The sequence below is a fragment of the Aedes albopictus genome, chromosome 2 (assembly GCF_035046485.1).
Source record: "Aedes albopictus strain Foshan chromosome 2, AalbF5, whole genome shotgun sequence".
NCBI classification, from domain to species: Eukaryota; Metazoa; Arthropoda; class Insecta; order Diptera; family Culicidae; genus Aedes; species Aedes albopictus.
In genome coordinates this window covers 13,730,545-13,756,488 of record NC_085137.1, presented here as the reverse complement: position 1 = coordinate 13,756,488, position 25,944 = coordinate 13,730,545, and the positions used below count along the sequence as shown (strand labels likewise).

The following is a 25,944-nucleotide window of genomic DNA, read 5'->3' as shown; positions in this document are numbered from 1 at the left end:
CTGTCTTTGACTCCAAGATCACTTAATATGAGACATGTCTGAGTTTCCAAATCAAGCCTGACGACGATCTGGGATACTCCGGATGCATTCGCCTTATAGACGCTGTTGAATTCGTAACAACGAAAACAACGTGCTCTATTGGGTTTCGACCATTTTGAGCTTAGTAAAACGAAGGGTTGAAGTCATCTGCCTGATTGATCACAACACAGTTACCCAAAGTTTAGCTCAAACAGCTTCAAATTAGGCAAGGAATCATAATATCCACGCTTTTTGTACCATTTCATTTCAAAAACGAAGAATTTACATTCTCACCATAGAAAAATTCAGCTCATTACTGCAGATCTTGTACTTCACCAAACGTGCCCCATTCCTATTCCTGGGGGACGAATGAGTACGTAAAGCCTAGCCATAGTGCGCTCAGCATCAGAGACATTCAGACTTCAGACGGTCTGCAATGAAATTACCTCTACTGGACATCGTGAAGAGCAGTCAACCTGAAGGTTTTCCACATGGTGGCTCCAGGGAGGATCCAGATCTCCGTATCCAGGTAAACGAGTGGAGATATGTTACGAAGCGGATCCCCTCCGTGTTGTCATTGATGCCATTTAGGCAATCATTCGTGGTACTGATGGTACTGATAGCAGCACACTACGTTATGGCATTTAGAATTACAATTATTTATCTAGTTTATCGACCGCATGAGTATTCGCTAGGGTGCGAACAAGCGTCAAATTGTTTTAATTTAGAAGGTGAAAATTAGGCATGAATACCATATACATATGAAGAATACATACATCGGATGTGTAAATCCTTTGCCTAACGTCACCGAAATGGAAACGGCTTGGTTGATGGATTCATACCACCACGCCAAGCAAGGCAAAAAGTTAAGGCATCCGACTGCCTAAGTATTGCTCTGTTTTCAACCTAGTTCTATCGACCGGTGGCTGTTGTGAAATTCGCACTCCACTCATGAGTGTATGCTCATATCATGAAGTGTTCTTCCAATTAGCCTTTTTCGATCTTATCGGATAGAACTCATTTATTTTAAGCCAACTTTTTAGCCAATTTTATATTAATATTTATCTAGTTTATCGACCGTATGAGATTTTATACTAGACACTTTCATGGATTTATCGGTCATTGTCTATTCATTGTTCATATACATATGGTCGTCATGCCCAATTTTCACCTTCCAAATAAACAAACAATTTCACACTCCCTTGCTCTTTTTACAGATAATGACCAATAAAGCGATAAAAATTTCAAGTATACAATTTCAAAGATTAGTTGAACAGTAGATGATAATTGAAAATCATGCTGTAAAGCTAATGAAGGTCTGAAAAAGTGCGAAATTTCATGTAGGGGGATTAGGGGCATAATGGACACCCGGGGCGAAATGGACACCCCTGTTTTTGCCGAAACCGTTAATTTTTATGTAAAACTTTCAATGCATACGTGTAAATGAACAAGTTATTGTTCTATTTTTCAAAAGTACCATTTATATTCCTTCAAAATAACCAAAATATCATTAAAATTGAAGTGTGTTCTTCATATGGTGGAATTCTTATAATTTCGAAGCAGCAGCAAATAAGGCATTACGAGTGATTGAGTGTGTCCACCATACAAACAAGTGTATTGTTAGCTTATCTACATGTATATGTAGAGTTAGCAATGGATGAAGTATTATGTTTCCAGCTCAAAACCGAATTAGCGACATTTTTTCTTTGACTTCCGCTGCTTTTGCCTTGCGTTAAACACAATGTCGGAAGTGGGGCGCTGTATTGTACACCCGGTGCTCTATACAGCGCCCCACTTCCGACATTGTGTTTAACGCAAGGCAAAAGCAGCGGAAGTCAAAGAAAAAATGTCGCTAATTCGGTTTTGAACTGGAAACATAATATTATATTTTTGATCAGAACACACTGAAAATAGCAATTTCAATGTTGTAGTCTATTCGGGGCGAAATGAACACTGGCAATTTTGAATGGATGTACGCGCGTTGCATACTGTTAGGCGATTTAGAGAGTTTGAAAAATTCAATCCGATTATTTTAGCCTAAAATTTATTTAATTAACTTTGGAGTTGTGTAAACTCGTCTAAGATGGAGTATTATATTATGTGGTATTGATCTCCGTTGGCAAATTACTTAACTGGTCGATATTCTCAAAGATACAGCATAAAATATGCAGGGGTGTCCATTATGCCCCGATGGGTGTCCATTTCGCCCCGTACCTTTCCTGCCAGCCCCAAAAAACACACGGTTTTCAATTTATTACTTCTTCACAATAATGACATTCTACCTGCTGTAAATCATTGAAATACGTAGGAAACAAGTTAAAGTTGTAAGCCAACTGATAATATGTTAAGTTTTTGTCTGTTATACAGGCCTAACATACTCATTTGCTTAGGGTGTCCATTATGCCCCTAATACCCCTATATAAAAAACCGTAACATAAAAAAAAGGAAGCCTTAAATTCTCTAAAAATGATAGACGTCATATTGCTTGAATCGTATTCAACATTGTTCTAATCCCTAAAATATTTCTCCATATTCTTATTACAGACTTCGTAACATCACACAGTATTCCCCAGCGGCACCACCACCACCATCAGTATGGACAGTTCGCAGCCACAGTCCACCGTCCAGGCGCAGTATTCCTTCAAGGGTTCGAACAATGACGAGCTGTGCTTCACCAAGGGCGACATCATCACACTTACCCAGCGCGAAGAGGGCGGCTGGTGGGAAGGCACCCTTGGCGACAAAACGGGCTGGTTCCCGAGCAACTACGTCAAGGAGTACGCCGGTATGTAGGGCTAATTTTTGTTTTCTTCTAAAACGTAACAAGTTTTACTCGTTCAGGTCCACTACCGCTATCGGAGACGATACGTCCACCGGAAGACATTCAGGCTTTCCGATCGGTTGTGTTTCGAGATCTGCTGGAAAGCGAAAGGGCACACGTAGCGGAGCTGAGAGGGTTGGTGGAAAACTTCCTGGAGCCTCTGCAGAGTAGTCAAATGTAGGTGTTTATTGGTTTCGATCGTGTTTGGATTCAGTTTCTTCTAATATCGTATGGTTTCCAGATTAAATTTGGATGAGTATACACAGTTGATGTGTAATTTCGTCGAGATTGTTGAAATGCACGAAGACTTTCTTCAAAACCTAGAAGAATCGAATGATCGCGTCGGAAAAGTATTCCTTACGAATGCACCCACCATGAAGAAGATCCACCAATGTTATTGTGCGGCTCACCCTCGTGCCATTATTATCGTTGACAAATATCGGTGAGTTCTGGGAACAATTGATTATGGTTTTGACTTCTATGAGAGTTTCACCCATGGTTAACACCCTGACAATTACTATTTCATATCAGCAGTAAACATTTCAATTTTACCCCATAGCGATGACCTCAATGCGTTCATGGAAAAGCAAGGAGCGGCCAAGCCGGGTCTATTAGTACTAACAACCGGACTATCAAAACCGTTCCGCCGACTGGATAAGTATTCTGCCATTCTGCAAGAGCTTGAACGACACATGGAGAGTTGTCATGCCGATCGAGGTGACACTCAGCGTAGTATAGCAGTTTACAAGGACATCGCTTCGTCCTGTTCGGCAACGCGTAGGCAAAAAGAACTGGAACTGCAAATCCTAACCGGGCCGATTCGCGGGTGGCAGGGCCAAGAACTGAGCACCCTAGGGGAAATCATCCACATGGGTAGTGTGGCGGTTGGTCCCGAACACAAGGATCGCTACTTTGTCCTCTTTCCGCAAACGTTACTCATTCTAAGTGTTAGTCAGAGGATGAGCGCTTTCAAGTATGAGGGAAAACTTCCCCTGACCGGTATCAGTGTGAATCGTTTGGAAGATTCCGAACAGTTGAAGAACGCATTTGAGATTACGGGATCGCTGATCGATCGGATTGTGGCCGTTTGTCAGGGACCGAATGAGGCTAACAAATGGGTCGATCTACTCGGGGCGAAGCTGACTGGCGGAGGAGGAGGAGGAGGAGCAGGCGATGGCCAACCGGGAAAGGATATGAAGCGAATCGTTAGCAGTTCGGCGGTCAACATTCCCCAGCCTCCACCTCATGTAAGTAGGAATTTGAGTGTTATGAATTATGGTTATGGCACTGGCTCTTATTATCTTTTAACTAGTAACTTAGTCCCTGGTTTAGCTCCCGTCGAGTATGAGTTGTTTAAATAAAAGTACGTAATGAAATTTTATTCTTGTCAAAAACCACGTTCTAGCATTAAGCTATGCTGGCACAAATTTCCCAAATAGAGGAGAACGTGCCTCTGGAGCCGACCTACTGAAGCTATGCTGTAACTCAAACGCTGAGTAGGATTTTAGAGTTCCATATACGTTGGTCTTGAAAATTTACTCCAGTTTCTCCGGACGTTTAGAGTTTTTAGGTCTTCTTCCATCGGGTCCCCATTCTGACGTTATCTGCCATAACTAATTTCTTTTCACTAAATCGTGTGGAGCTTTAAAAAAGATCAATTGATCAAAAGATGATGAATCTGCAAATCGTACTCCCGGAAATTATTTAGAATTAGTCTCAGGATAAACATCTTATTTGTCGTTGATAAGTCCTAGTAAAATTGACTGGTCTGGTATTCGCCGACGAAAGAGCCCTCAAGTGCTCTCAGTTTGTTTATTGATCAAGACACGTGATAGGAAATAATGATGGCACCTCTTTGATTCGCCTCTCAAGTAACAATTTTGTACCAATTAGTCTTGTAGAGGTTTCGAGAACCGTTATGAAACCTAATACCCTTTGTTTTGGTTTTATGATAGTTTCAAGCACCCCTAGTAGTCTATTAGATTAAAAAAAATGTCACTTGGGCTGTCAGCAAATTTATTTCTTGACCATTGCACATGGCGGGCACTGGCGCAGTCTTGTTCTGCGTTTCAATGATAGTTGCATAAAATCTTCGCTTATCTTTCCGATCCATGCGTTCCTGTGTGTTTCTCATGTGATCTTGCCATGTTGTATTGCTCTTTATTCAGCCGGGAACCGGTCACTATACTGTAGTATTTGACTCCTGGCAACATTCTTCTCGTAAATATTTGGCGTCAGGCAACGTTCTTCAATCATGACTTTTATAGGTATTTCTTTTTTATTAGATGCAATTAAGTTCACGATAATATTTAAATGACTCTTATGTCATATACACTTTAGCTGCTTTATTTAAACAACTGCTACTCGACTCTCCCGAAACCGTTAACTCTGTCTCCATTTTATTTTTTTGTTTCTCTCTATATCTCTTTCTCCCTCGCTGAAATGTTAAAAATCACATTGTTTCAATTAAATAAAACTACACACTTGAATTGCAAATAACGAATCCAACTCGTCCCAGAGTAAAGAAACGCTCGACTCACGGGGATATAGCACCCGCGTGTCCGTATGTGCATACAGTCAGAACTTCCAGCCGACTTTTCCACCTAGCTCTTACCCGCCGACGGCACCGTACGCAGCCCTAACGTCCTTCTTTCGACAACTGGTCAAAGCTGGCGCCATGTCCCGGTACATTGTGCAGGCGCTGCTCTACCCCCAAATCACGCAGGACATCGACTTTAGCGATGTAGTGATGCGCCGGAAGCATCGAACCACCGTTCGAATGTACCGCCGGGACCGCGAAGCGGAGATGAACAGAGAAGAATCTAACGGGGAGGGGAAATCCGGGAGCGAGGATTCGTGTACTTCGTCATGCTCAGGTAGATCGAACAATCTGGAACGCCAGAATGCGTTGGATTACGGTGACGAAGATCCATATGAAACGATTACCTTCTTCACAGGCCGGAAAAATGACTCAAGTGCAACTCGGGAAGGGACGGTTTACGAAAGCTACATCGAACAGGCGGAAGACGCCGACGACGAGCAGGATAAGTCGTTTTTCTTCATTCAGGGTCAATCGGTGAGCGAGGAGAGAAAGAGTATCGAGATTCATGGTTCGCATATCATTGGTTCTAAAGCGATTCCCTGTTTGAAAGTGAACGACTGCGAGTCGTTCGACAGTGGCGAGGGTCGAGGCTTAGTAGGCTCTGTACATACTTCCACGGCACGATTGCACCTAGGGGAGATCAAACAGCAGTGCTCGGAGCAGTCTCAAGTATCTAGTTTTGAGCATAGAGTAGGCCATGGCCGTATGGCGTGTGAGGATTTAGTGAACTTAGATGATTCCATGAAGATCAAACATTCGCTTCAACAGAAACCAATAATCGAGGAAAGGCACAGCATGCCTACTTTGTTCGTTGGGAATCGTTTCGCAAGTTCTTCGATTACTGAGATCTATATCCCTTCGTGGAAGGATCAACAAGAAGTACAACAGCAACAACAACTCAAGCAGAAACCCGTAGATAGCCCTGCCGTTAACCGCACCAGTGTACATTCCAGTTCGCTCGATATTCCAGCATCCGAAGCAACCATTTCCGTGCCGGACAACGTATCCGCTGAGCTTTTATATAACTTTCACAATACGATATCGAGAGTCTCATCAGCGGTGTCGTGCAAAATCCCTTTGTCTAACCCGAGTTCCGACGTAGGCTGTTTGTCCCGTGAGATGTCACCATTCCGTAAGCATTCAATAAATTCCGATAAAAAACTTCTGCTAAATCAAACTCATCTCAGAAAGGGCAATAGTGAGGAGGATCATCCATCCAATAAGTCTAGCAGGAGGTGTGTGAGCTATCAATACGTAACTCTTGGACACGTTGATCGGTTGAATGAGACCAATTACAGTACAAATCAAAACGGGAGAGAATGCGAGACTCCTAGCAAGCAGGCGAATCCAGATAAGAACCAGCGTCCGAAGGATCACCATTTCAAGTGTCGCTTTTGCAGTACCAGCAGCGGGTCACACTGTCATAGTCCGCGATCGAGTGATTCAGGTATGGCTGGTAGTTGTACGATATCCTCACCTGATCCTCCTAAATTATCGGGCGATTTTCTTCTTTACGATTCAGAGCATCCCGAGCTAGCCACCGATGCTACCCTAAACTGTAGCGCCGAAAGCGGTGAGCATAGCGTAGATAATTCTTTACGGCACTCACGCTCGAGTCACAATATCGGACGGTTCGCGTTACTCCGCGACAGCGAGCTAAACTATATCGACAGTGGCCAGTTTGACCAAAGCAATCAATTTCATGATGATCACCATCGGAATAACACCCTGCGAAGCGAGGATTCCGAGCTGATGGATCCAATGAAATTCACGCGTAGTAGAAGCGAGGAACGACATTCGAGTGACGACGACGAAGGATCATCCACCAAAAAGAAGGAATACACCGGTCGTAGTCGGATAGTCGTTAACCTGTACGGATGCCGAAGATCATTCGAACCGGCGGACGACTCTGGCGATCGTGGATCGCAACAACAAGGAACAATCTATAAGACTGGACTGTATGCACATTGGTGGAAGAAGGAAAAGTTGCCTATTTTTGTGATTAGCCATTGCGACGCCGATCGGAAGAAGCTGAACCGTAACGCCAGTGAAAAGAACGACTCTGCTGGTGGCTCTGCTCGGGAACTTGATCGTGTCGATGCCGTTCGGGGTTCAGGCAAGAATCTAATGTTTCTGTAGTGTTGTTGCATTGATTTTTTGGTGTTTCGTCTAATACGGGTTTGTTTCTTTTTTTTTTTATTGAAAACGCGTAGAATGCTTTTTCTCGATTGGATTAATGGTTTTTGTTGAAACGAATCTTTGGGCTGTGAATAAGGCTTGAAGTGTGAGGAAATTGTAGGACTGAATGGAGGAAATTGTAGGTGGGATGTTCTGGGACTTCCATATGTTAAGTATTGAAGCAATTAAATAAATGGTTTCATTTGTAGTTCTGACAGTCCTGCAATTTGAAAGAATCATAAATACCACCATCGATAGTGCTTCTTCTTTCGAAAGTAGGTTCATCGAATGCCTTAAAACCGTTTCCTGAAATGGCTTGTTTTTAGTATTGTAAATTGTTTTTCACTGAGAGTGGTACGTTATTCCCTTCATTCGCAGTAAATGTTACAAAGACACACAACAGAAATAACAAAAATAAACAGAAAGACATTCGAGATTTGTTCAAGATTTCCACCACATTTCGAGATTTTCCAAAAGTTCACACAAGAATCTTGTATAGAGCTTTTCCAAATCTAAAAAAAAGTCCTTTAGAAATACAATCATAAACTTCTCCAAAAAACACGTGTGAAATACTTGAAAAAATTGAAAGGTTTTATAAGTATTCTTCAAAAATTTTTATCAGGATTCAGCCAGAAATGATTCATACTAGATATATCTAAGATCCCCTACATCCTTGTAGGAGTTCCGTTCCGCTAGAATTCCAGAGAATTGAAGATCTTTTTACGAGTAGCATGAAATAAATTAAGCTGTCGTGGTATGAAATGTAATAATATGATGCGATGAAAAACACATTCTAGGAATCGATTCGGAGAACCGACATTCGAGAAAATCAAGCACCACCGCCATCATCGTGTCACAGTTTATTTGCCAAATAACAAAACCTTTTACGTTTTATTGTTTGTTTGAAGCAACCTAATTGGCTGACGAGATCTTTTTTATGTGATCGCTTTTATCGAAATAACAAAAGTATCATTTGCGTTCCATTTTGTTTGCAATCATTGTTTCTTATGCATTCTAGAGACTGCACTGCCTGGGCCCCATTTCGGTCACATCCACGAATACCAGCATAATTCTAATACTGAACAGTGTACAATAAACCAAAACAGCATTTTCCTCGTCGCGTACAATTTTCACATTATAAAATTCCTTAAAACTCTTAAACCTTCCTCTTTCCTTCCTCGAAACTGTATTTCAAACAAAGCTATCCCCAACTATTCAAAACCAAATCATCCTCCATCGCTTGAATGCCGCTGATTGACAATTCTTTTCTTCGATGTCCCTCCGTCATCAAAATCATCCAAACGTCGCTAACCTCCCACTTGCCTGTTGTTGTATTTCCTTTCGTCGTTCGCATTTTCTAGATGTCCCCACCGACGACGACGGCAACGTCCGGCAACAGTCATCCATCGTCACGAGGCAGCAGCTCTATCGCACAGCACATGTCGCAACACAAACGCAGCCAGTCGTTCAACCACCACCTGAGCTACAACCAGGTGCAGCAGCAACACCAGTCGCAGTCGCAAAAACAGCTGCTGGCCAACTTCGCAAGCCGGAATTCCGACCAAAGCCAACAGCAACCGGTGCCAAACCTAAAGGGAATCAAGGAAAAAGGTATGGTTTCAAGTTGTGTTTATCCGAATAACTCAGATAGTCAAAAGTTAAAACTTCAAAGGCAGGATATTTAGGAAAGTTCCTTATAGTTCAGATGTTTCGACACAACATTTACAATCCAGACTATGAAAAGTATTTCTCGCGTTCAGTATCATACGGGCGTATCTACAATGATCGATTTCTCTTCATCGATTTTCTCTTTGATCAATAACTCGGCCGGCAAATAATTTCCAGCTATTTTTATTGCTCTAGATGCTAGTCCTTGTCGTCCTGGATCTAAAACATCGAGAGATCATTCGAATACTGATTGTATTTCCCGGAAAAATTCAAAGAGAAAATCGATGAAGAGAAATCGATCATTGTAGATACGCCTGTATGATACTAAACGCGAGATTTAGACTCTTTGTTGAAGAAGTCATCATTGATATAATCGTCATCATAGAACATTTGAAGCGAATTATAATTAGTCTCTAAAATGTTTACTACTACAAACGTAAACTTCCAAACTTATTCAAGTAGCATTTGATCTACTTCCAAGTTCTGTTAAAGTTGCATAGTTATCGTTTACGAACTTGAGCCTCTAACTCATACACCTCTACTACAGCATTAATGTTCTTCACAACTCGAATAACTAATGCTTTTTAATCAACTTTGAGAACCATATCGCATTTTTCATTAAGGTTCCTTCCCGGGCAGAAAAGAACTACAAAACAATTGGCGAATAACTAAAATAACTAAATTTGATATTCTAAGATCAAACGAATAGCTTGCTGCTATTGGTTAGATTTTACAAGATCTAATTATGATCTGATGATGATATTCCAGGAGTTAATTTTAGATATTATTTCAGATTTTTTATCTCTTATATCAATCAAATCAATATCACATTTTGATCTCAATAACAAAATATGCTATTATTGAGCTCTTTTCCTCTACCCTCTACATCACATGTAAAACACCTCAACGGTTCGTTTTTCCCTCTCGTTCCACACAGCTAATTGGAAAATCACTAACCTCAGACCAGCCCCCTCCCTGCGGCCGGCTCTTCTGAACGGCAGTGGCGGCGGTGGAGGTGGAAATGTTATTGGTACCGGTAGTGGTGGTGGTGGCGGAGGTGGCCTCACCGGATCCGGAAGTGTCCATCACAGTTTGTCGCTTAGCCAGCAGAGCACGAAAACACCACCCACCTACGAGGAGGACGCCCTAGTGTTGCGTGTTATCGAGGCGTACTGTGCTGCCTACCAGAGCACCGCGCGGAATACGATGCACTCCGGTAAGTTTGTCATTTTATTTGTTTTATATGCGGATATGCCTCATGCTTTTAACATATTATCGTACGCAGTTTGTTTCATTTTGTTTAAATTAATTTGTTTTTAGTTTTCTTACGTGTCAAAAAATGTTTTAAACTATCTTTTTCTGCCATCTATATTGATTTTTACGATACAACGTGCTCGTGGATCGCCTTTTACTTGAACCAGGCCAGTGTTCTTTACTCATCAAAAGCCCGGATCATTCATTTTCAAATGCTTCCGACTATGAAACATTTGAAGTTTAGCCAAAATGACACATTCCACGCTGTTTTTGAACTACATTGAACGATATTTCCTGGCTCTTGCTGTCGATTTTGTTCTCACCAAAATGAAGATAATTACTTATATTCTTCGAACAGTACCTGATACTTTGAAAAAAGCTTTTAGAAAGTATAATTCATAATTCCTCATTGTTTTGCGATGGTGTCCCATTACGATGTATTTCTTGATTTATTTCGAAGTACAAAGGTCCAATTCTCAATCAGAAAGCATAAAATGAATCTTCTATTCAAATCTGATCGTTTGATTTACTGCATGTATTTAACAACATAAAAATTTTTTAAAGCAAAAGTTAGATACTCGCGCAAAACGTAACGCGTGGAATGTGCCAAATATTCATTTTATGATTAGTTCAAGCAACGTGAGAACTTTACCCCTGTTAGAAAACAAATGTTACCTAGGACTTGCTATTGGGGAATTATCTTTTTTGTCGCTATTGAAACATTGGCCAAGTTACGATGATTTCATGACATCCAGAACTTGCTTATCACCTCCATGTGGCCTGAATTCTACAAGACCGTTGCTATTAGCTCTAATGTAAACTCATTTTTTTTTACTAATTAATCTAAGGTTTTCCTTTATGGCAACACAAGGATAACCTGCCAGCGTTTGTGGCATTGTTGCTTCGCCTTCCGCGATTGGGCAGCGGCGGACCGCATCAACAAGGAAGAGCTTGCAACGGGAATAAACGGAGTGATTGCGGTCTTGGACTGTTTTGTGAATGCTTTCTTTACGGCAAAGCGATAAGAACACCTTATCGCAGAAGGAAGTCGGTCCAGTATTCTCGTTATCGTCGATACTGATCCTTGCGGGCCCATTGAAACCGCCAAACTGGGTGGAAATAGATACGTCATGCACCTCATTGACGATTACAGTCGCAGGCCTTTCACAGTCACGTATTTGTCTGAGGCGGCCCAAAACATTATCGACTTCGTGAGTTGGGTTGAGAATCTTTTTGGCCCTGTTATTCGATTCGATTGTGGGACTTCTGTTGAACCAACGGGATTAGGCCACAGTTCATGACTCCCATTACTTTCCAATCTAACGGTGTAGCGGAGTAGAAAAATAGGTCCATCATTGAAGGCTTTAGGTACTCTGGGCTTGAAAAGATCTTTTAGGGTGGAGCCCGTCTAGAAGAGTTCCCAAGACTCCATTTGAGATGTGGTGGGACCGGAAGCCGGGATTCACCTACTTGTAATCAGGCACACGTCGTGAAACGCAGCAAAATGGAACCGAAAGCGAAGCGTAAACGTCTTGGGATACTAACGCCCGGTTCATAGAATTCGAGTATGCAACGACGTCCGTTGAGTTTTCAGCTTCGAAGACCACGTCTACCAAAGACAGGCTACGTTCAAGGAGGAGACCGGATTCCAAGGACCTTGGTGAAAAAGAGGAAGCGGAGGAATAATTCAGCACCCCGCGCTCTGAACCCGTGAGTAAATCGTCAAAGCAGAACCGAGCTATTCAGAAGCATCTTGAAGACTATCAGTTGGAGTTCACCGTTGGGGTTGCTGCGGCATGCGCCGTTGAAGAACCTTACGATCACGTGGAAGCTACTGAAAGTTCGGATTGGCGTGCAGCGATGAAGGACAAGACATATTTGCATTTTCGTATGGACACCCGTTGTTGGATTCAAAGGGGTTTTTTTGGTCAAGTGATATCGCATGTGAAGAAGCAATTCGAGAACCGTGTCTAGGCGAGATATGCCATTTATGGTGTGAACGTGGAGGTTCTATGTGTTGACAACACTTTCAATATCAGGTTGCAACAATTCATCGATTTGTGGATCATCAAGAATGGAATAGAGACCGTGAAAACTTCGATATTACCTATGTGCATAGGATTTCTAAAAGACAACGTGGAAAGTGAACGATTTGAGGACGCGCCCCGCTTAGTTGGAGGCATGCTGTAACTACAACGCATTTAGCCCCTCAGCTCTAATGTCGTGGGCGCATGTGATGCACTACTACCATCTAGGGGCCAAATCGCTGTAGTTTATTTATTTATTTATTTATTTATTTGTATTAATCCAACTGACTTTACAGTCTTGAATATTCTAATCCTAAATTAGCGTACAAAAGCATTTAATTACAGCACATCATACAAATTCAATAAACAACAGTTACGCACATGCGCATGGCAGCCAGCACAGAAATTGGGAAGAAAGTTCTCAGAGCCTTTTTTACCCAACTGAATTGCAGCAAAACGTTAGCCGGCGATCAACATCCGGAGTTTTATTTTTTTCGTTGCCGCCGCCTAACAAGCGTTCTCTTCCATGGAACCAGAGACAGAGTTGCGCTGTCCGAAGCATTTCAAAAGACCAGCTTTGAGGCAGCTTCTACAAGACTTCGGTGAACTCCAGTTAGAAGCAACTGGTCACAGAAAGGTCGAGTAAACGGTCCAAGTATATCAAAACCAGAGAAAGATTTGCTCAAGGACTGTGCGATAAGAAAGAAGTCGTGCTCGAATACTGCCTCACGGATATCAAGACAGCAGATGTAATGACGAAGCCGTTCAAGCCACAGAAACATGAAGAGTTTGTCGTTAAACTGGGACTGGAAGATCCACGATGAAGAGGGGAAGCCACTGAAGAGGAGTGTGGAAAGGGTCTCCAGTTAGCCTAGTGGTTATGGCAATGGATCGGGAAAACTTTTTCGACTCCCTGGGCATAGTATACCATTGTGCTTGCCTCACAATGTACAACTTCATGCATTGGCAGGCAAAGAAAGCCCTTCAATTAATAACCGTGGAAATGCTGAAAGAACACTAAGTTGAAGAGAGACAGGCCAAGTTCCAGTGCGAACGTAGAGCAATAAAGAAGAGGAAGAACGATAGTACATCGACCTTTCCTTTCACAACTGCACGGATATATGATCCCGTTATCCTTACAACCATGCATCTTTTCATGTTCAGAACTTGAGCTTGATTGACCGCACGATGTCAATTATTCACAGGTCCGGGTGAACGTATATGTTTGCCTGTATTTGTCGATAAAAATATGTAAACAAACCGATCAGCTGATCGCGACGTCACGTTCGCCAGAAAATTTGTTCGCAGCTTCTGGAACGTGACGTCACCTTCGGCAACTTCGTGCGATTTCGGCTTGCCGAAGTTGACATGACACGACTACTACTTCAAAATTATCATATCACAAACACCACTTTGCCCGATGGGCCTAACCTGGTGGAATTTAGAACATTGCCGCCCGCAGTTGCTACTCCAGTATCGCCAGATCAGCTACACTCACACAAGGATCCAATGAGATGGCTGCTTGGGACAAACAGGCATCTTCTGTGTGTGAGCGTTGGTCTGCCTCTATTCGCATAACAATCCCATGTTTGCTGGGTTTCCTATTTATGGGTAGTATGCTGATCGCAAGAAATTTCTTGGCCTATCTCGATGCGTGGGAAATTCAGGCAAGGAATCGCTCAAGAAATAATAAAGCGTCGCTTTATTCCGGATCCTAGTACGGAGCTGAAACGAAACGTCAAATCAAATGAGGCTTGCTGTGTTAAATTTCTTTACCATTCCGGTCACGGAAAAAATAATGCACTGAACGAAAATTACTTGAGCGATTCCGTTTGAAGTCCATACCTCGCATTACATAGGACTGTTGTGCGAATGGGGGCAGTGGTAGTCTTGTATGTTATTATTATTTTATTTTTTTAAGCGACAATGGCGCCTGCTGTGTCAGGTTGCAGGTCAATGTGGAGAAGGGGAGGAAAGTGATGAATCGCTTGTTGCTAAGAGGCCGTTGAGTTCTCTGCGCCTGCACAAGGTTATGCGGATGTCGGTGTGTTAGTGGTAAATGCTTGCGCAGAGATGGCATAGATACACTGATAAACAGCTCTGCGTACACATCTTCAATAAAATGTGCGCCGCTTTGTTTTGCTACGAATATGAACCGGCAACAAACACACATCGCGCAGCCGTAAAATTTTGCGTGAGAGTGCGAATGTGTAAGTTGCCACACCAGCTGCGTGAGACGCCGTAGAGCTCAAACTTCTTCTGCGTGAGCTTCGCTCATTTCTAGGAATGTGCTACACATCTGCGCTGTCTGAGCTGCAAGTTGTAGGCTCTCGGCAGTACAGAGTAGCGCAGCGCGCCGATGTGAGCTGTGTATTGGACTGTACTTTCTCTTGCTTTCCTGCGCTCATCGTCGTGCGCGACGCGACAACGATGCCGAGCGCATGCAGTCGGACCACACAGAAGATTATTCTTTACGCGCACTCTTTCTCATCTGACAGGCTGTGTGTATTGTGTATTTTTTATCTTCTCACTTAGCACTCTGAGGAGCATGCCATCTCTGTGCTTGCGTAAATGTTTATTATTGGCACAGGGTTCATTCATTGGTGCATGGATGCCAGGCGTAAAGTGAAAGATTTTGTGAAGACTACTGTGAAGCGCTTGGTTGCATAACTTTGTCGAAAGTTGGAAGGAAGGGAAACGGTTTTTTTTTCAATCCGTTTCTGATTCTAGCGATCGCTACGAATATACGAATACACATGACATATATGTAGGAGAGAGAGAGAAAAAGTAGATAGAAAGATGCAAAGTAGGAGGAAAGGAACGAGTCAGGGATTGAATCCTGGACCTTCTGCATATGAATCAGAAGCGGTAGCCACTAACCATCAAGCCGTTATCAAGCTCGTTACTTCAGCGTGTTTTTAGTAATTCCTCCCGTATCTCCGGCGAAATTCCCCTCCTTTGTGTTCCCTGTTTCTGGCAACACATTTTACGTCAAAACTTCAGAGTAATGAAGCCGGAGAATTAGGCAGTGTTGGTATTTTTTTTTTCAATTATATCTGCAGAGGAATTCATCAATCTCGTTGAAAACGATTGGCAGAATCAATATGTACATTTGTAGATGTATCCGTAAAGAAATTCAATTAATCCTCGAAGAATGCAAAAAATCAAACATCATGGTTTTTCGCAGATTTGCATGTTTGGAAAAGTTTTAGTAGCGCGCATCCAAAAATTTTATTTTCATTTAAAGTTAATTCAATACCAAACTTTATTCCAGAGTATCGGTTTTAACTTTTCTTAGATGTTAGGGCCCCATAGGGCCCATATAGCCGAGGCGGTAAACGCACGGGTATTCAGCATGACCATGCTGAGGGTGACGGGTTCGATTCCCGGTCGGTCCAGGATCTTTTCGTAAAGGAAATTTCCTTGACTTCCTTGGGCATAGAGTATCTTCGTGCCTGCCACACGATGTACACATGCAAAATGGTCATTGGCAGAGGAAGCTCTCAGTTAAATACTGTGGAAGTGCTCATTGAACACTAAGCTGAGAAGCAGGCTTTGTCCCCGTGAGGACGTTACGCCAAGAAGAAGAAGAAGAAGAAAAGATGTTAGGCTAAGCGCATGTCTGGGTCATATTGACCCCAACGCCCAACATACTACTAGGGCTAGGGGAAAATATGCTTATGAATGCGTATAATGATATTTTTCTTTTGGCTTGACAACACATTGACAGTCCTACTCAACTAAACATGTTCTACCTGTCCTACACACTTCTCGCCCACTGGTACTCGTTGAAATCGAGGGGTGCATGGACTCGCATCTACCTCTGAACCCGATGTGGATTTACCCATAGGTGTGGCGATAGGAAACTAGTCGGCTATTTCATTCCTACGGCGTTCTTATGGGAGTGACGTCATGTTTACAAATATGGAACGTGACGTCACTCCCATAAGAACGCCGTAGGAATGAAGGAGCCGACTAGTTTCCTTTCGCCGCACCTTAGGTAATCCACATCGCTCTGAACCATAAGTATGATCTTCGTGCTCTCGCTCCATTGGACTTTTTGGTGAAGAATATGTTTTGCCCTCTCGCAGAAACTGACATGCGAATTGTGCCTTAGCCAATACCAAACCTTTCAGAAGTAGGGTCTTGTACCATTTGGGCAGGTGTACTTATTTTGGGCACTTGCCGCTATAACAGGCTATAACTAAGTCAATTTCAAACCGATTGATTTGAAATTTTGTCCAGAGTTAGGCACGTACAGTATCTAACTCTGTACAAAAATTCAAATCAATCGATTTGAAATTGACTTAGTTATAGCGGCAAGTGCCCAAAATAGGTACACCTGCCCAAATGGTACAATACCCTACTCTAAGCTCTTTTGGCGGGATGGCGGGTGGCGGGATGAATACCTCAAGAAGCTGGACTGGTCCGGGGAGCCGACACGGCCCATCTTTACCACCCTCTCCAATATCCGTTACCCTCAGGGTCTTAAGCCTTTCCCATTGATAATTTTACCTTCTGTGTGATTTTGCCTTGTGAGCTTTCTGGCTTCTTCTGGCATTCTGCTTTTCGCCTTTCCCGCATTGTAGCTTTCGATTTTTCGAAATAAATTCATATAACAGTGCGATTTGGACGCGATTTCTATATTTACTGTAACCTGTAACCATTTTTGATAAAACTTCTAGAAATCTAGAAATGCTATCGGATACCAAACTTGTTATTCTCAGCATGGTCAACCTGAATACTCGCACGTATTCCGCTGCGGCTATATGGGCCCAAAACTGAACTATAAGACCCACTAACTAATCATCATAAATTAGTGTTTGTGTACCTAGGCCACGTTTCAAATTCTAGAGTAATAAAGATATATTTTTTACCTTATGTTTCATTTATATCATGGTTTTGTATCTAACTTCGCTTATGTAACTGCTTTATGTGTATGCCAGTGCATTAAAAAATGTGTTAACAATCACGTCATGTTTAACTCCACGACTTTTGTTGCGAATCCTTTCACCAAGCCCTTATTCTGTCCAGAGACCGCGTAGCCGTGCGCAGTGAAAGTATCTATTTCTTTCTTTTCTTCCTTTCTTTCTCTGACTGCCACCCCGGTAATCCTATCGAACTGAATTTCGTAATGCCCGCGCAACCGCTCTACAGCTCTACAACCGTGGACGCCTTGTCTACCGATTCGCGGTGGCAAGTTGAAAACCAGTAAACATTTTTCGTCCTCGAACCCACAGCTACCGTTTACGTGTTCATCGTTATCGTCTTATCTGGTGAATCCAGCGGCCGGAATCAAAACCAGCAAAAGTCACAATACTGCGTCCACTAGTAGTATCAATACGTCGCACATCTGGCGCGAGGCAAGTCCGAACAATTTCAATCTCTACTCCGCCTCGATATCTTCACTCAATGCTTCGAACTGCCGGGGGAGGTACTCCGTTGGAGGTTACGGTAGCACCGAATGGCGTTCACATTCCGAAGAAAAACCTGCTGCTGGCGGAACGGGGAGTACCTTAAAACCCTTTACCACGTCGATTGGTCGGTCCGGATCGAACTACGACAATATCTTTATGAACAATAGTGCGAACACTCCGCTTCTGTCGCGTGTCTCGAAGCAACAAACGGTCTGGATGAACGCAAATCAGGTTGCTCGGCATCGATCAGCCAGTAGGGAAATGGAGCCTCTTCCCAGGCGGGAAAGTCCACCTCCACCGGCTCCGGAAGGACCCGTATTGCCGCAGCAGCAGTTGTACGATCGGCGTCTGAATCGGTCATTTGAAACGGCTCAGGGACTGGGCCGGAACAGTAAAATGTCCCAGATGCGGCGTTCCACTCCGCAGTTAAACGGAGACGAAGAAGATCAACTGAGAGACGATATGTCCCGAAATTCCGTGTCGTGCTGCAATAAGCTGCTGATGTTCTATTGGCAGAATCGATAAAGAAGGTAGAAACTGTAGGACATTCTAGAGAGCACAGTTACTTGCTTTGCTTCCTCATCAACGTGTGAAACTGTTTTTTTTTAAATTACTTTTCAGAAATATCGTATATAAACTTAATGGTTTCAAGAACGTGACAATGTTAACAATGGAAAAGGCAAAAGATTAAGAACAGGAAGAAAAGAAGATTGAAGACTATTGTATAACAAGACAATATAATCATCAGATTTGTCATATGTTTTCGATATTCTAGTCATTGCTAGTCATATCCAAGGTAACAATTTCAATTTATTATGGTTTTTATCGGCCTATATTTGGTTTAAAAGTAGATATAAAACCAAGATAAAATCTGAAATGTTACTTTGAAATAATGGTCATCAATCATCGTACCCACTGAAGCATAGAAACATATAAATTTAAGTCTAGCGCATATACAGGGGATAGACAAAATGATCGGGACAGGCAAAATTTTCACTTTTCAAAAAATGTTCAACTGGCTGTAATTTTTCGAAAAGTGCATCAAATATTCTCAAATTTTTACTGTAAGTTCATCAACTAGTTGTGTATCAGTGGTCCAAATTTAGGAAAGATCGAGCCATTCTCCACGAAGTTATAAAGATTCTTGGAAAAGGTGAAATTATCCGATGGCCAACTTTGAGCTGTTATATCTCCGGATTCAATGAACCGAATGCAATGAAATTTTGACCATTTATGACTTATATAATGAGCTATGAAAAACCGTTGACTTAACATTAAATTCTTAACACGGAAGAAAATTACAACGATGAGATTATTTTTCTAATAAAACACCAAATTATCCAAAACTTCAACATCGTTTCAAAATTCAAGATGCAAATTATAGATCGTTTAACTTCCCTCTAATTGACATATAGATGAATGTAGTTTAAAGGAAAGTAACAACAAAGCCGCCAACAAAATTAAACAATAATGGAATACATATTAAAAATAGACCAAATTGCTAAAAAATCGTGAAAAAAATTAAATCGCTATAACTTTTTCTCTTGTTGAAAATTTCAAGTTAAGTCAAATGTTTTCCAGAGTTCATTATATAAGTCATAAATGGTCAAAATTTCATTGCATTCGGTTCATTGAATCCGGAGATATAACAGCTCAAAGTTGGCCATCGGATAATTTCACCTTTTCCAAGAATCTTTATAACTTCGTGGAGAATGGCTCGATCTTTCCTAAATTTGGACCACTGATACACAACTAGTTGATGAACTTACAGTAAAAATTTGAGAATATTTGATGCACTTTTCGAAAAGTTACAGCTAGTTAAACATTTTTGAGAAGTGAAATTTTTGCCTGTCCCGATCATTTTGTCTATCCCCTGTACATAGCTGTACTAATCGTTAACACTCGCACGTTGAGTTGTGGTGAACATTTAGTGCCATTGAACGTCGGAATCGTCCAAACTCCAAAAATACCACGTTTTGTAAAAACGCATATAGCAAATGAAAGTTTTGATAATCAAAATTTAGGATAGATACTGTCGTGATTTGTAACATCTAACCTAGAAATCATACACACGAAGATAATAACAAGAAATATCGTAACGATAACAGAACAGAAAAACACTTTGTGATATTAATTGAGCTAATGTGTATTATTAGAGTTCTTATTTTCTAAATCTTCAAACATACTTCAAAGTGCTTTGAAGTGAACTGACATAGTCACCTACTTCATTAAACAAAAAAAACGATGTTCTCTTAAGCTCAACAGCTTTGCTTGCAAACCATATTTGTTGTGATTGTAACATGTGTCAAATGTAGCAGTAGGAGAAAACCCCGCATTTGTGCGGCCGTCTACCGAAAGCAAATCCCTGCAATGATGGCGTTCCTTCAGTAAAATACCAAATAAAAGAAATCCCAAATCAAACAGAATCGTTGCAACGAATTGTATATTTTCTAATGTTCTTCCATTTTTGGATCGTACTCGTTTTATGCTGAAGCTAGCGTGGATAAATTTGTTGTATCTTGAGTCATGAAAACATTTTTATATTGAAATTGGCCTCTAGGAAATTTATATAACTATGTATCCGTTATCTTTCATATTGAAAATAAAATGTCTGAACCATTGAGTCCAAGGTGTTTTTATCTTCGAATGCTGGATTAGTATTGTTAACATTTAAGATAGTTTTTGAAAAAAAAATATGAGACACAAAATGATCACCAAAAATTAATTTGCTGGGAATAAACTATAACATTATGTTTTTTAATTTATTTGTTTATTAAATATCCTCTTCATTACCAAATGTACGCATTTTGTACTTGACACTATTTATGACGTTATTGGCAATGTTGGATCCGACTTTTTCTGATACTTATACCCAAGGTTCTTTCTTAATCATCTCGTTCTCGATCACCTTAGGTATTTGACGCAATTTGAACTTAAAGATTGCCCAAAACTTCTCTACTCAACTACCGTGTTTTGTTTGTTTCGAAACCAGTCTTTATCACGCATAGTTGTTTTCATCTATACGATGATCTAGAATAGCACATTGGACAAACGGTCTACATGTGCTACACGAGCGTGATCCTACATTTGTAGATATCATAAATAAACGATCCTTTTAAGGCGCTGTCCATAAACTACGTAGACTTTTTTTCGGCCATCTCAGACCCCCCCTCCCCCCTCGTAGACTTTTGTTCATACAAAATTTTCGAAATTTGTATGGAGCGTAGACTTTGGCCAGACCCCCCCGCCCCCCCCCCCCCGTAAGAGTCTACGTAGTTTATGGACAGGCCCTAACCGCCTATATCCACCACCCACCTCAATATGATTGAAACGATTTGTCCCATATTATCTATTCCCCTTCTCCTCCTCGTTCCCTAGGCTTGGAGTACGATGACATGACCCCAACACTTCGTCAGCTATTCATCACCGTGCGCCAACTGCAGCAGGACATGACCCAGGTCAAGGCACAGATCAGCGAAGAGCGGACCCTCCGCAACCACCTGCAGCAGGTCCTCATGGGCCACTTGGAGAGTTACGGGGCGTCCAACACGACGTGCTAAGGTTTGTATGCGATTGCTCTATTTCCTCTACGGTTTGATCGACTACAGTTTTACTTTCTTCGGTTCACTCGGAGTATGGAAAACGAAAAGCTTTACATTTGGGACAACACACAGTTTGAGATTTCAATTTGTATTTTAATGACGAAATGTAATCGATTTTAATGCAATTTCACTTGTGCCTTCAAAGTATTTTCTTATCAACCACACGATAGTTATTATTTTTACTCTACAATTGGAGATAATCTTGAAACGAGCTATAAGTTGATTTATTTACACACGGAAAAAGATGTTCGGCTCGAGCAATACATGTCAAAACGACGCATCGATGGAATATCAATGTGTGGGATATGATTATTCGAATTTTGCAGCAATACAATTTTGTAACATTCATTAGATAGGATTTCAGTTTTTTTCTCTAAAACAATCCGACAGCCATTTTTTTGGTAACAAATTTATATTTCTATCGTAGAGACGAAAAAGTCAAAAAATTATAAAGCAATATATCAAGATATTTTGTCTGTATGCTCAATTATAACTTACTTAATTTCATTAGGAAATTCTATCATAGTGCCACCAGGCTGGCCCTATTTTTGCAAAAGTTGGATATGAGTAATTCTCGCTGAGACCGGCCCACTCTTTACATAGTATTGTGTTGTTCTTTGCTGGCATGCATCGCACCTGTATGGAGTGAGTATCGCAGTATAATCGATCACGTTCGCTATTGTCCTTCCTGAGACAAACGTGGAGATACAGCGATTCTCGCTGTCTCACTAACATTCCCTTTCATCCTCGATGACCGTAAGGACGTGGCCGACGCCGTTATTGACTTTACTAAAGTTGAGAGCTCTCGTACTGTGTACATTGAGAATAGTAAGCTAGTCCCAAGCCCTATTCATTGGTTCTTTGTGCAATTTCGATTGCTGTGGTCAACTACGAATTGTGCGGTCATCTATGCTCATTACACTGGGTCAGCAAAGTCGATTTTCCGGAACAAAGCTTTTTCAATTCCTTTTAGCGTCCAAAACAACTGTGCAAAATTTGGGATCGATTGGTTGCTTCTCCGTATTCCGCATTGCGATTGAAATTTGTATGGAATTTGTAATGGAAAACTTGCTTTTTTGCATTTTTCTCATAAATTGAAATTTTTCATCCAAAACAACCTAATTAATGACGTTAAAGTATAGCCTAGAATATGCCGAAAAACTTTGCCGAAGACTGCAAAGCGATCCGACACTTGTGAAAAAAGTTATAACATACAGATTGCCCGGTGGTGCCTAACGTTCAACATGTAAAGGAATAACATCAATAATAAAATCTTAATTTTTGACCTAAGTTACCAGGCGAATAACTTTTTCACAAACGTCGGATCACTTTGCGGTCTTCGGCAAGGTTTTTCGGTATATCCTAGGCAATACTTTAACGGCATTAGTTACATGGTATTAGACAAAAGAATTCAACTTATGAGTAAAATGCAAAAAAGTACGTTTTCCCATACTAACTTCCATACAAATTTCAATCGCAATGCGGAATACGGGGACGCAACCAGTCGCTCCCAAATTTTGCACAGTTGTTTTGGACGCTAATATAGATTGAAAAAGCTTTGTTCCGGGTTGATACGTTCAAATTTAAAGTTTCTCCATACAACGTTGACCCAGTCTATTGCTCATGCTCAAGCTGAAACCGACCCACTGTTTACATTTTGTCTTTAAATTTTCTCAAAGTTCTTGCTGAAAAAGTAAGGAAAATGTATTTGGTTACTGAATGTTTTTGTTTGCTGATTTGAACTGTCATAACTCGAAAGTTTCTTCTAAAATTCCCTCAAAATAAAACGTTGTTGAAAAGAGGAAAGATAGAGCTACTATTTACAGTTATAAATAGTTGGGTCGGCCATATTGATTTTGGCCACCATCTTGGATTGTTATACCGAAACTTTTTTTTCACCATGTTGGCAACCCCCGATTTTCAAAATTTTTGCATCATTTGAAAGTTGAGACATTTATACATACATTTCACAAAATTAGAGATGTTTAATTCTCGATCGAAGAACTTCGCGAAATCGGATAGTATGGTCTGTAGTGATCTCAATTGCGGGTTCCTCTGAGGCACAGTGAACCGAAGAATGTCCGATTTTTCCCATTTGGTTCCAAGAGTCAAAGGCGTTTCAAGGCAGAGCGTTCATCGTGCAGATAGGGTGATCCAATAGTTCTCAAGAATTCGAACTCCATTTCCTCAAAATGAGTTCAGCTATTTATGCTTAGAAAGTAAAGCAGGTCCTTAGACAGCTGAACCGCTTCCTCAATGCTATCGATGCTCCTAACCTAACCCGCTTTGTGCATTAGGGTCATTTTTTACCCCAACCGTATACTTTAGGTTTCTCTAACGGTTTTTGGGAGCACAGTTGGCGCAGGATTGTTGGCTTAAGGTCCCCTATCCGTGGTGGGGCTGCCACCTTAGGTATAACTTTCGATGTAGGAGCATTTCATACTCATCTGCTGGATGCCAGCACAGACGCTGTTTGAGCCACACCTCCTTGGTGAACGCTCTGTACGCCAATAATATTAACCGTTGCAATACTGCAGCACCCAAAATGGAGACCTGGGTCAAATTTATCACTTTAACCTTCTTCGTGTATTAGCTGACGCTCACCCTGCTGGCATAGTGCACGTTTAAGGGTCATGATGACTCCAATGCACGACTGGGGTTAATAAAACTTTTGCATATAATGTTTCTAGTGATTCAAATATTGGCAAAAGAATTTCTGCAAAACCAGTACCTGGTAGATCAAACAAATGAAAATGTCACTTTATCGCGAAATTGATTAGCATACAATTGAACATCTATAAGAATAGAAAATTGCCTTTTCTAAGAAATATTGATTTTATTAACACGTATAATCCATCACAACTTTTACAGCTAATGAATTCGGCTACAAAATGACATATTTAAATTTTGAAATTGATCATTTCACGCTTGAAGATATACAATTTCCTTCGAAATAAACGAGTTCAACCACATTGAGTCACTTTTTCAACTAAAACTGTAACTTTTGAAACTGATTCTTGTCCAGAATAGCTACATCACATCACAATCAAGGTTCCACAAAAATGTGTACACAGAGAGTTTACAGGTACTCCTAGTGGCATTCGAATGTTTAATACCAACGGTTTCGTAAGAAACACGTTGAGAAGCCCTTCACTTAAACCAAGTGGATTGAGCGCCCAAAATAACTTTATTTTTGTGAAAAAATAGATGTACAAGTCGTAAGACGGGTTTGGCGGTGTAGTCGCTACCGCTTCTGATTCGTATCCTGGGTTCAATCCCTGGCCTGTACCTTTCCTTCTACTTTTTATCTTCCTAAATACTTACTCCCTTTCCCAACATAAATATACAACACATGTATAGTAGGCCGTCCCTTATTTTGCAAAAATTGGAAATGTTATAAGTTCGTTAATGGAAAATGATCGTTTTTGCTAAGAAATGATCGTGGTAAAATTTGAAGTCCGTATCTCAAGGCTAAGTGGTCCCTCAAGGGGCCTAAAGTTGTCAAAAATGGTATGAGACCAAAAAAACATGAAATTTTTTTCGACGGAAAAATACGCTATTCTACTAAAACCGGTGATTTTAGGACCCTAAAGGGCCAAAAATGTGCTTAGAATTGCGATATCTCTACTCGTTTTTGAGTTATTTCCGAGCTAGGACTTGTCGTCACCAACACAATCACAATCCAGCCTTGTTAGTAGAAAAAGTGCAGTTGTTTGAATCAATCCATTATTTTATGTTGAAACAGAGATTTAGCTGTTTGTACTAACAAACTGTCAAAAATTTCGACGAATGAAAATATTTATATTATCAAACAATGGAACAGTTAAGTTTAAACTAGAAATCAGTTTGTCGCTCTATTAAACTCAAAAATCGGTTGATTTGAACTAGTATAAGGTTGTGTTTACATTTTTTTTCTCTGGGTATACCACTTCGCATGACATTGTGCATAACTTTTTTGAACCCTATATGGCACCTGGCACAACTTTGCTGAATGGACAAATTGCTTCAAACACAATGCTATAAAGGGAGGCAGATTTTTCGTGGACCAATGAAGAAGCAAAAGAAACCCATTAAAAAACCTAATCCCCAGGTGAGATGATTTAATTCCTGTTTTATTACAATATGATTTATTGCCGGCATTTCTGCCTGGCATTTCTGTCGCTGTACGCTGCCGACCGCCATCGTCGTCAGTTCGCCATGGCCGGTGGTAGATTTTGTACCGGAACAATTAAGAGACGAAGCGGGAAATTTGGCGGCATTTCTAATGATGGTGGGTAAAGCACGATGCTTTGTGCCACAGCTCTCTCGTAGACTACCGGAGATCATACTTAAGATGCTCGCTTAATGTCAGTGACTG

The 25,944-nt window shown here is 41.1% G+C and overlaps 1 protein-coding gene across 8 annotated transcripts in view; it reads left to right on the top strand.

The window, feature by feature from the left end:
- LOC109429892 (rho guanine nucleotide exchange factor 7) overlaps nucleotides 1–21,938 on the top strand; it is a 51,494-nt gene extending 29,556 nt beyond the window's left edge. For 3 of the 8 annotated variants that reach the window (XM_019705885.3, XM_019705884.3, XM_029864243.2), the window contains exons 2-8: nucleotides 2,563–2,803; nucleotides 2,860–3,016; nucleotides 3,081–3,281; nucleotides 3,399–4,086; nucleotides 5,358–7,557; nucleotides 8,981–9,230; nucleotides 10,225–10,348. In XM_019705885.3, coding sequence (XP_019561430.3) covers nucleotides 2,614–2,803; nucleotides 2,860–3,016; nucleotides 3,081–3,281; nucleotides 3,399–4,086; nucleotides 5,358–7,557; nucleotides 8,981–9,230; nucleotides 10,225–10,228 — 3,690 coding nt within the window. In that variant the 5' untranslated portion in view covers nucleotides 2,563–2,613 and the 3' untranslated portion in view covers nucleotides 10,229–10,348. Of the gene's footprint in view, nucleotides 1–2,562; nucleotides 2,804–2,859; nucleotides 3,017–3,080; nucleotides 3,282–3,398; nucleotides 4,087–5,357; nucleotides 7,558–8,980; nucleotides 9,231–10,224; nucleotides 10,504–17,725; nucleotides 18,418–21,362 lie in introns of those variants that run through there. The other 5 variants (XM_062849197.1, XM_062849194.1, XM_062849193.1 and 2 more) reach the window with 5 other exon arrangements.
- Nucleotides 21,939–25,944: the final 4,006 nt, after the last annotated feature.